The 11,668-nt window shown below is 42.4% G+C and overlaps 1 protein-coding gene across 1 annotated transcript; it reads left to right on the top strand.

Moving 5' to 3' along the window:
- Positions 1-7,434: 7,434 nt before the first annotated feature.
- LOC110497370 (POU domain, class 4, transcription factor 2-like) lies at positions 7,435-11,304 on the top strand. The gene is made up of 2 exons (XM_021573444.3): positions 7,435-8,475; positions 8,789-11,304. Exons 1-2 carry the CDS (start codon positions 8,263-8,265, stop codon positions 9,716-9,718), a joined length of 1,143 nt encoding a protein of 380 aa, XP_021429119.1. The 5' UTR covers positions 7,435-8,262; the 3' UTR covers positions 9,719-11,304.
- Positions 11,305-11,668: the final 364 nt, after the last annotated feature.

The raw sequence follows: 11,668 nt of genomic DNA on the forward strand, positions 1-11,668 counted from the left end.
CTATCATTGCAGACCTGTTGTGTAGATATCTATTGCATTTTAAGAGTTATATAAGCACTTAACAAGGACAATTTTAAAGCAACTTGGCTATCATTGTGTTGCCCGGTCTTCTGTTGTCTAATGAGCTGATCATTGATGAGTCGGATGATGAGGACCTTCAGAAAGAGGAAGACCATGAATCAAACAACATGATTGAGGTTGGTTATAATCAGGATTACAAAGGATGTATTATATTCATGTATCCAATGTCGGTTTGTGTGGTTGTTGGTTTAGCTTTCTGCAACTTCGTAGCAAGTACTGTCTGCCTGTGTAGGTGCTTACTGCATCACGATTACAAGGTGTCCCGTTACCTTTTCCAACTGTCCAGTTATCTCGTTCTAATGTCCCTTCTAGAACTCCCTTCCAGCCAATCAGAAACGAGCATTCATTCAATACCGCTGTATTGCTCGATTCTCAGTTCAGACAAAACCATGTCTTCTCTGGGGTTATGCAGACCGATCACATGTTCTAAACAGATAAAAACACAGATCACATCAAGTAGCTGAGGAGTATCAACTCTACGAGCTCCACAACATTTGTTTGTCTCCCGAGACCTTCTCCTCTAGCTGCTAAGAGGAGAGGATACATTTTTCATTGACTGAAGCATGAAATGGGAGGGAGTCGATGTCTAAATGGTGTCAGCGTGCTTTAACGTGGTTAATCTTGGAGTGTTGAAGTTCAAGCTGTGTATATACCTCTATTAGAGGTAGCGAATGATGTCACTAATAAATCAACATCATTATCATAACAACAGTGTCTCAGAGTACAAGTGCTGATCTAGGATCAGGTCCTCCCTGTGTCCATATAATCTTATTCGTTATGATCTAAAAATACAAAACTGATCCTACACCTGCACTTCTACTCTGAGACTATTTGGTTGTATTTACATGTATTTCCACTAATTGGTCTCAATAAAGTTCTAATCCGATTGGTCAAAAGACCAATTAGTGTAAAAAGATCAGAATTGGGCTGCCTGTGTAATGTAGCCTTTGTGAATACAGGCCCTATTCCGCAGATCTGAGAACAGAAATGCTTCTGTTTCCTCATCCTGACCCACACCCTGATCTAATTATATTTCACTCTTTCATACAGATGAAGATACGTTTTAATATATGAGAAGGATGCTCACTGTGATGGAAAACAAAACAGTCAAACTCTATTGGGAGTTTCCCCCGTGTTAGGCGCTCAATTAACTGTGTCACACGCACACAGACAGGTGCACGGCTCGTTGCAGCAGTGTGTGTACCCTTTAAACATGGTGTTTGGCATCTGTAGCGTAGCACGGCGGATTGGATGAGGTAAAAATATAATTATAGCTGATGAGGCGCGCGGCTGCGAGCAGAGGCAGCGCTGTGTGACAGTGTACCAGCAGAGAGCTTTTTAATTTGTCGGATCAGATCGTGACATGCTCCATCAGAGGACGGGGAAAATCTTTTCATTTGTTCAGAAGAAAGGAGGAAAGGAGGGTCAATTAGCATCAACCATTAGACAACCGCGTGACAAGCCCTGTATTACCCAGTGCAGCACGGGACAGTCACACTAATGAGAGAGGTAGAGATGTTGATCCAGGTTGGACAGAGATTCTGCAGTCATCCTGATTTCTTCCGGCTCTGACACTCATCACAAGTAAAACATCTGACACCCTACACATTCTTTACAGTCACAGCCGCTGAGGAGACGTTTCGCTCAAGAGATGCCTTCTTTATCGTCATGTATGTTGTCATATGATGTGAGGCTATGTAGATACCCTTGAAGCAACAACTTTTATGAGGACGAGGACTCATAACGAGTACTCGTGCTCTAGCTCATTGTATTGTGAGATTGTTGTTACTCTAGTATGTTGTATTCGGACATGTGACAAATATATATTTTGTATTTGATTCCCTTTTCACTACAACATCTACAACATCTATGTGAGCTCCTGTCCATCCTACATTGTTGCTAAGTGACGAGCTGTATAACTAATCCAACTGTGCTCTACTATATTGTGACCAGCTCTCACAAAGTCTCACGTCAGAATTAGACGTTCATCCATGTTTTACTCAAATGTCAAATTTCGAAGTTGTTGCAAACATCACATTTCGAGGTGGTTAAGGTTAAGTTTGGACATTAACTCCAAATGTTTAAAGTCATGGTTAAGGTTTGGTATGAACTCTGAAATCTTAAGGTTAGGCATTAACTCAGAATGGTCAGGGTTAAGGTTTGGCATTAACTCAGAATGGTCAGGGTTAAGGTTTGGCATTAACTCAGAATGGTCAGGGTTAAGGTTTGGCATGGGCTTAAGACAAAAATCTCAAAATCAACTTTCTATCACTTGATTCAAACTTATAAAATTTGGAATCAGAGGCATATGCTTAAAGCCCATCCACCATCCCCGTCCACAACGCCCTGTCAAAACCGAAACCTATTTGAAGGTAACGCTCACTGTTGCCCCTAGTGGCTGATTTTCACATAACCTCCCGACGTCCTCAGACATGGATGGACGTCGAATACTGACTTGTATCCCGGGTGACCTGGTAGTGTATTGACCGTATTTCAAAGTGGCAAAACAGGCTTTCAATCTACCACCTACATTAACAGTGCCAAAAGGGGGGTTGGTGGTGCCGGGGAAGTTTCTCAATCTCATATTATCAAAAGAGACCATTTCAAAGGGACTGTGATTTCTTTGGGCCCGTGCATTATTTGACTGGCTGGTTGACAGGTGCAGTGGGGAGCTCTCAATATTGATCTGGAGGACCTAGAGGTATGTGACATCATTATGAGGCCTGACCTTATCCTCCGCTGCCCTGCAGCCCCCTTTGTGTGTGTGTGTGTGTGGTGTGTGTGTGTGTGTGTGTGTGTGTGTGTGTGTGTGTGTGTGTGTGTGTGTGTGTGTGTGTGTGTGTGTGTGGTTGCTACTGCTCAGGATCCCGGCCCCAGTCTAATGCCTTGCCCCCGAAGGACCGGACTGCGTGCCATGGCCTCCAGTCTGTCATGGGAAAATTGGTGGTGGTGTTATTTGTTTTGCTGACCTCACGGCTCACCTCACTTTCTCTGGCTCTAATCAGTCGGGGCTCAGGGTTCTGCCCCCTCTTAGAACAGGTTGCATGGTGTTGTAGGCAAAGCCTGGTTGCTTTCCTGTGGAGGTGGACGGTTATAGTTATATTATATAAATAATGGATATAGACATTTGGAAGGAGATCTGATGTTGAGATATTTCAGAGATGGGTTTTTCCTTCAGGGTGATGAAGTATACAAATGACCATATTAGCTACCAGGAAGCCCAATAGTGGACTAATGTGATCTTTAGTTAGCTCATGCAGATGACTGGGGTTGGATAACAGCTCAGTTACATTGGTGCATGTGACCCGGATCACAGTTTATGTATGACTCCTTATGCTTTATTTCAGTCTTCGTAGTGACATGATATTGTTATGTAGGTATTTTGGTGGAACACCTCACCTAAAGTGAATTGCTACAGACAAAACAATAGTTTATGAACTATCCAACACAGCGCACGATAATACGTCCCTACATTCACTGTAAATGCTATATTTAATCCTTGACACAAGATCAAATGGAAAAGGATCAAGGAGTTTTGTGTTGCAGTTGAGACGTAATTCAAGCAACTTTTTTTTTTTTCTTCATCCTAGCTTTTATTTTCGGTCTGTGCATTAAACAAGGTATTATATTAAAGAAAGGTGTTGCTGCTGCCGGAACCTGTCACATCTCCCAGGTAAAAACACATGAAGAAATAAAGAACTGACGTGATGATGGAGAATGTAGAAACACACCTCTGTCTGTGTGTGTGTGTGTGTGTGTGTGTGTGTGTGTGTGTGTGTGTGTGTGTGTGTGTGTGTGTGTGTGTGTGTGTGTGTGTGTGTGTGTGTGTGTGCGCGAGTAGTGTGTGAATTTCAGGTACCTGACACGTGTAGGCCTAACTATTAGAGAGAGAGAGAGAGTGGTTTAAAGCCAGATTTCTCCATAGATGCTCTCCTAACAAGCGTTGACCTTCTGCACCTACATGTAAAGAACTCCCGAGATCAGAAGAGGAGGAGGAGAAGGAGGGGGAAGCTGTGTGTGTGTGAATAAAGGCATCACCACCACCAGCAGCCAAGAGACTTCATCCTCTCCCCTCTCCCCTCTCCCCTCTCTCCCTCCTCTCTCTGCTCGTGGTGGGTGCAGTCAGAGCATTGTCTATGTGTTCTATTCTCTCTTCCTCTCCTCTCCGCCCTTCTCGTCCTCCTCTCCTTTCTCTCACGGAGTGTCTCTGTTCTGAGCTAGCACCTGTTATACCTTGTTGGCGGAGGAAGCCACAAAGGAGCGGTAGTGTAATAAAAACAGCGGTCTCTGGTGATCCGGGTGTAATTGGGATTGTTAACGTGGAGAGCTCCTGAGGGAGACTGAGTGGAGGAGAGGAGTGTGTCTGTCTTTGTGTAAAGTAAAACACATGCTCTGCTCCTCTCTCTGCAGCGTTCCTTGATTCTGAATAAGTACAGTAGTCAGAGCTAAAAGAAAAAAAGAGCAAACAAGTCACCTGAGCTATATCAAACCCTAGCTGCTACTATTATGCTTTTATTCTTTGTTTTATTTTTATTTTATTTAAGTGCTTTTTTATTTCCATGTTGTAAAGCTACAGTGAAGCCCGGTTTTGATTCAGAATTCCTCAGAGAACTTGTGTTTTTAAGAGAAAAGGAACGTGCTAGTATTCAGGCATATCGTTTGATGACGAAGGAGCATTCTGCTGTGTTTATCCACTGAGTCGCTGTATCATGATACAAATTGAGGGCACAACACCTTCGACATAATCGGCGCATCGAGGTGTAATATTGTATGTTGAAGTCAGCAAGTCATATGGATGGTTAGTCCTCTTACATGAATTAATTATTAATGAGTAGTACTTAGCAATTAATTCATTTGGAGTCAAATCATTGACTAACTTGACTGCATTTTGTTGCTTCGGCCAAATGTTCAATAATGTAGCCCGTAATGCTTACTCTGTTTTTATAATGCAATGGAGTGTAATTTAGAGCACCTATTGGAACAGCAAGGTAGACAGGCCTACAGTGAGATATCTGCTACTATTTTCACTAATGACTAAATAACTAATTGTATTCCACCATGCAGTCAATGCAATGAGGCAACGTTCCATTTTCCAGGAGAAATGGCAACATTTCAAATCAAATCAAATGGTATTAGTCACATTTAATTTAACTTCATAATTTCACTAACTATTCATGCTTTGTAGTAGTTAGGTTTGTAAGATTTGAGATATCCTCCATCAAACATGAGCAGCCTATAGGCCTACAGGCACCGTGAACGAGCGCATTTAGAACCAGGCCTACATAACTTCGATTAATATTGTAGCCTATTGAACACTGTCAAAGGAGAAAACGCACTTCAAAGTCAATTGCTTGCGAGTACAGCCCAATTGATTTATTTGACCTAAGTTATACTAGCTTACTTTGTTGTGTGTTTCATTGTGGAGGAAAATTTCATACGCCGATTTATAGGTGGTGAAATATAAATGATTTCGTTAAAGTTTCATCATAAATCAGTCTGTCGCTATATGTGAGGAGACACTGATTGCCCCTTGATGTCTCAGGGCGCGGGCGCGAGGGTTGGCTTCAGCGCGCCTGTCGTCCCACTTGAGAGGCAAACCGCCTGCCGGGTGGCTCTCGCGATGTAAAGTGCTTGTGCACTATCACCAACAGCTTTGTTGCAGCCGTGGGGACATATTAAATGTCTATGTGTATCAAAATCTTACCGAAAAGGCACTGACAACTAGTGCGCTAACAAAGAGAGCCATCGTGTTGTGTGTGTGGTCGAGACAAGTGCAGCTTCGCGTCATCGTCTGTAGCAGAGCGTGCAGCAGGGTTTTTGTATGCTATATTCATGGCCCAACGTCTGTCCTCTCAGCGTTAAAATGCTTTATTGACTTCAGCATAGGCGGTGCCTAAATTGATCACAGCATATTATCAGATATAGGAATCTTAGTTATTATATTTTTGGTGGTTTTGCGAGGATAATTTGAGAGCTTGTTGAGGTTCTGGCTCTCCAGTTTGTCCAATATGCAGGCATCCCCTTACAATAGAGACACATTGTCTGCATATAATATGATTCTTTACAATGCAATAGCATAGTTGTTTGAAAATTAACCATAGTAGTTTTGACTATACTATAGTACTGTAGCTGTTTTTATGAACGGAGTATCGGTTTATTGACAGATACTGATAGATAGGCTGCAGAAATCGGTATTTAACGAATAGCATTTAAAAATGTAAAGAAGAAAATTAAAAAACAAGAGTGCCAACTATTTAGCCCACAACTACCGTTCAACACAATCTCTTTCCCTCCCAACTTAAATGAAATTATTATTTTCAAGCTCAATGATCATCACACTACTATAACCAAAATACACTCAGAGGGGTGACTTTGTAACCAGAGACGAATTGCTATATCTGCAGACAGATTCCAGATTCTGTGATTTTTTTTTTAGATATAGGCCTTACCGTTAATTTTTCCATGTGGGTATTCAATCACCATCTTATATCAATTAGCCCATCCAATGGACTTCAACATATTAAACAAATTAGACAAGCCTTGTTAATTACAATATGATTAAAGGTTTTTAATTATATCACTGATGAAGTAGCCTAATTAGTATAAAGATATGATAATAGCCCGCTGCGACAAGTATATAATTGTATTGGGTTTGCAATTAAATCCTAAAGACTTTTAAAAAATCCACTTTCCACTGTCATTGATCAAATATTTCACACACGACGCTCGTCCATGCACCAGTGACATAAAAATTCACAATATGACTGTTGAGTTAACCCATATAGCTCGTGATTATTTCCATAGCTAATCTCAAAACGAATAAATTCGTCAAGGTGAATTACGCACATAAACAAGATAACGCGGGAGCAGGTCACTTATTGAAAAGCTGTTTCACATAGCCCTAAATTAATTTTAAATCTGGTAATCTTATCTTTTCCCCGACCCCTAATTTGTTTAAAGATGTTCCTACTGTCTTCAATTTGCCTATGATGACATAATGAAATGATAGTCAAGCATTTAACTTTGATTTATCTTGCCCCAACAGGGATGTCGCTTCATGGAGCTGTCCAAGGTACTTCCCTCATATCCATCCCTACAAGGACTTTACTATTTCCTCTATTGCATAATTCGTATCTTTAAACTGAACTCCACTTTGATATTTTTTAGAATGAAACGGTACAATATAAAGAAATAATAATGGAAATGGCTCGGCTATATTTGGTTATTTTTCCTCTTTCCATGTGGATCCAAAATAAATTCGGCGAAGAAGGACACAATGCTGGCTGGAGAGCTGTTTGAAATGAATGCCTTGTCGCAGACTGCCCATGCGCAGAGTCCCCAGCGGCGGTGTGGCTAATGAAGAATAATAAATCATGAAAGGTTTTTCAGGTACAGCCGAGAGAGTGTAAGAGGAGAGGGGGCGAGTGAGAGAGAGAGGGGGGAGAGAGAGAACGAAAGAGCGAGCGAGAGAGTGTGAAAGAGTGAAAGAGAGGCGCAGAGAGAGAGAGAGACACACAGCCTGCCCTTCGCCTCAGAGCAGAGGCAGATCGAGTCCCCGCAGCATTGAACGTAGTCGAGGTATCGAGACTGTCACCGGTATCTCTTAATTACAGTGAATTGTGAAACGGAAACTTTGCAGAAAAAAAAGATAAACGAATAAGACAATCTTTTTACGCGCGGTTGTGTTTTGGAAATCCGTACCAGGAGGAGAGAAAACAACTTTTTTTCTACTATTAGTTTTTCGTTGCATAATCTTGGAGGAGCTCCCCAAAACAACGACACATCCACGGCGACCAAAATAAGACTCTTGGAGGACGAAATTTAGAGAAAGAACGAACGAGTAATATAAACATTATTTTTTTGTCATCGCGCCACAGCCCATAGCGGAAGAGGTACACGAGGGCGCAGGCGACATTCGATTGCATGGCGCGTGCGACATCTCCTCTCCAGCAAAACTACAGCGCGCGGCCATACCTCCATACACAGGGCTAGGTAATAATATATGCGCCAACAACTAGAGAATTGGATGTTCATCTTTCCATATTGTAGCAGCTACAGTTACAGTATATAAGACAGTGTCTTCAGATTCCCGGAGAAGCAACACTGGGCTTCAACTCCAATCGAAGAGGCGGAGTCTTAACTTATTAAAAGGAACTTGCCGAGACTCGGACGCCTGCAAACATGATGATGATGTCTCTGAACAGCAAGCAGGCATTCGCCATGGCCCACGCCAGCTTGCCCGAGCCCAAGTATTCCTTGCATTCCTCCTCGTCCTCCACGTTGACTTCGAATGCGCCCTCCTCGTGCTCGTCTTCCCGACACAGTAGCACCATCATCAGCAGCGGCGGAGGCAACTCGGAGGCGATGCGCCGAGGATGTCTCCCAACCCCACCGGTACGTATTCTGCATAATTACCGCTTAAAGGCACATTTTGACAGCCCCCTTTTTTTCTTGATGTTTTTTTCATGTCTGCACAGCAAATCACCCAGCACCTCCATTTTTTTCCCTTCCTCTCTCCAACTTATGTATTCAGTCGGGTTTGCCTTACATATTAATTTTGATGACCTGGGATGTTGCATGTGTCTTGTTTTGTGTGTTCTTTTTTAGGATTTTTTTTTCTCATCTCATTCAGGAAATGTTTTAAACCGCGGAGTGGAGTGAGAATTCCCTGCTGACAGTTATGTGTGCATTCTATTTGCAATTGCAGAGCAATATATTCGGAGGCTTGGATGAGAGTTTGTTGGCCCGCGCTGAAGCTCTGGCCGCGGTGGATATTGTCTCGCAGACCAAGAGCCACCACCATCCTCCACACCACAGTCCCTTCAAGCCGGACGCGACCTACCACACCATGAACACTCTCCCCTGCACCTCCTCATCGTCTTCTTCTTCGGTGCCTATTTCTCACCCTTCAGCCCTTTCCGGCCACGGTCACCACCACCATCATCACCATCACCACCACCACCAACCCCACCAGGCGCTGGAGGGCGACCTGCTGGACCACATCACCCCAGGACTGGCTCTCGGGTCCATGGCAGGGCCAGACGGCTCCGCAACTGCGCACCCTGCTCACATGGCGGGCATGAACCACATGCACCAGGCAGCCCTCAACATGGCTCATGCCCACGGGCTACCATCCCACATGGGCTGCATGAGCGACGTGGACGCCGATCCCAGGGACTTAGAAGCCTTCGCTGAGAGGTTTAAACAGAGACGGATCAAACTCGGCGTGACCCAGGCGGATGTAGGGGGAGCCTTGGCCAACCTGAAGATTCCTGGCGTGGGCTCCCTCAGCCAGAGTACCATCTGCCGATTCGAGTCCCTCACCCTCTCCCACAACAACATGATAGCTTTGAAGCCCATTCTACAGGCATGGCTGGAAGAAGCCGAGAAATCACACCGGGAGAAACTCAACAAACCCGAGCTATATAACGGCGGAGAGAAGAAGCGGAAGCGCACGTCGATAGCAGCACCTGAAAAGCGATCACTGGAAGCTTACTTCGCCATTCAGCCGCGTCCTTCCTCAGAGAAAATCGCTGCTATAGCAGAGAAACTGGACCTCAAAAAGAACGTGGTGCGGGTCTGGTTTTGCAACCAACGGCAGAAACAGAAACGAATGAAATATTCTGCATGCGTCTGACTCTGAACACTCGCTCTAAAAAATAAAAAATAAACTATCAACCTACGTTGAGAGACTGAACACTGTTTAGAGACGATTTGTATTATATTTCTTATCACACACTTTTTCAATCATCAATGACTTGTGCTTTGAACAACCCGAATAATTCATATACATTCAAAATGACTGAAAGCTCAAACCACTACTGCTGTCACGTCTTATTCGCAACAAAAGGGATGTGGAGTCATGTACAAGAGCATTTGAACAGAGCAAGTAAGACCTCTGTTTTTTTTCTCCACCTAGACCTACTATTCTTAACCCTTTTGTGTCAGTTAAGTATTATAGGCTTTAATCACACGTATTTTTTTGGTTTATGATATTGGTTAATTTATCATAGCCTACAATATTGAACGTACTGAAAAGAACAGTTGTTTACCATGGGAATATAGGCCTACAGCACAGTCTGTGCCTATTGGCCTAGTATTGGTGTGTTTATATTTTTGTCGCAAGGATACATTTTCCCTCTGAGTTTATTATTATGACGATGCAGTCTGGCATTCATTCCGGGTCCACGAGGGGAAATAGGGCAGTACAGTAAGCGCTTGCTGGGTCATGGAAGCTATTATTAGAGTATTGCCAAACAACGCCGTGTAAAGGATTCATTTAGCGGTCACATGACCTTCATTTTGTGTCCCGTGTAATTAATTCCACCTATTTCGTTTTAAAGTGTGATGAAAAGCTGAAAGATGAAGAAACGTGGTAAGATATAAAGCAAAGACCCAGAGTTTAGGCCCTAATCGAGCAACACTGTTTATACAATATAGCTGGTGTAGGGGTTGTTTTCTATTGCATAAGCATCTATCTGGCTGTAGATGGGCCTATAGAAATAGTGGATCAAATGTATGCATTTGATTGGGGTTTACAATTGCCAAATATGATTGTTTTACTACCGTTTGCAATAGGGCTACGTTTGTTTTTGCCAGCCAACGTGGGTCTGTTTCTTATGAACTATTTATTAGATGAGGCCGTGTTTACATCATTATATATTTATTGGGATTCCCCCTCCTCTTCCTCCTCTCTCGTTTTGCTTGAAAAAAGCTAATTCTGACAGCAAGTGACACGTGTTTTCGTATAGGGAAATGACAGCTAAATCTAGACCTATAGTCACGAATTTCATTCCGTTTCTGCTAAACGTTCGAGATGGTACAATCGAGAGATATATGCGATAGTATTCTCTTTTTAAATTATTTTTATGTATGTTTTTCTTCTAGTTATTTATTTGTATAAATATGCGCGTCATTATGAAGTCGTTGCTTGTTAAATTCACCTTGTTTCGTGACGTTTTCTTATTGAGAAAATAACCGTTTCATGGAAGTATACGTGTAAAATGTAAATATTTCATTGGAACCAGTTGCACATAATTATATCCGTACAGGTTTTGCTGTATTGCTGTTTTAGCTGAGGTACCTTCTTTCTGTAATGTCTGTTGCTTTTGGATTCCTGGTCGAATTATTTTTGTATTTATTTATTACATTAATGTATCTTTAAGTTATTTAATCATTGAATTGCAATATGTGTTTCATTAAAGAACAAATTTTAACATTTTATTGGACGTTTTGAATGAGTGTATTTGTGTAGGCCCGATTCTTGGAAAGAGCGAAATGCTTGTATACTGCATCTGCGCATTGCAATGCATGGTCAATCTAATTTAAAGACACAAATTGAATTGAGAAATATATTCCTTCAAGCATCAATGCAATGATCATCCTTGGATGTAGGCCTATGTCATTAAAGGATTTATGTTGGAGCTAAATCTGTCTTTTATGCTGAAAGGTGCAAAGATAGACCATCAAGCATCAATAGATTCTATTTTTACATATCCGATTTCTCTACAAATTCCAGAAAAATCCCATTACTGTCCCACCATGCACTGTAAAAAAGACACGTGCTTTTTTTCTACTGCCAGCTCGC

This window comes from Oncorhynchus mykiss, chromosome 19 (genome assembly GCF_057628025.1).
Source record: "Oncorhynchus mykiss isolate SJ-2025 chromosome 19, ASM5762802v1, whole genome shotgun sequence".
In the NCBI taxonomy this organism is placed as follows: Eukaryota; Metazoa; Chordata; class Actinopteri; order Salmoniformes; family Salmonidae; genus Oncorhynchus; species Oncorhynchus mykiss.

Excerpts from the sequence above, each read along its gene's own strand:
- LOC110497370 (XM_021573444.3), top strand. The coding sequence starts at position 8,263 with ATGATGATGATGTCTCTGAACAGCAAGCAGGCATTCGCCATGGCCCAC. Across the intron at positions 8,476-8,788 it reads GATGTCTCCCAACCCCACCG|AGCAATATATTCGGAGGCTT; the intron begins GTACGTATTCTG and ends TTGCAATTGCAG.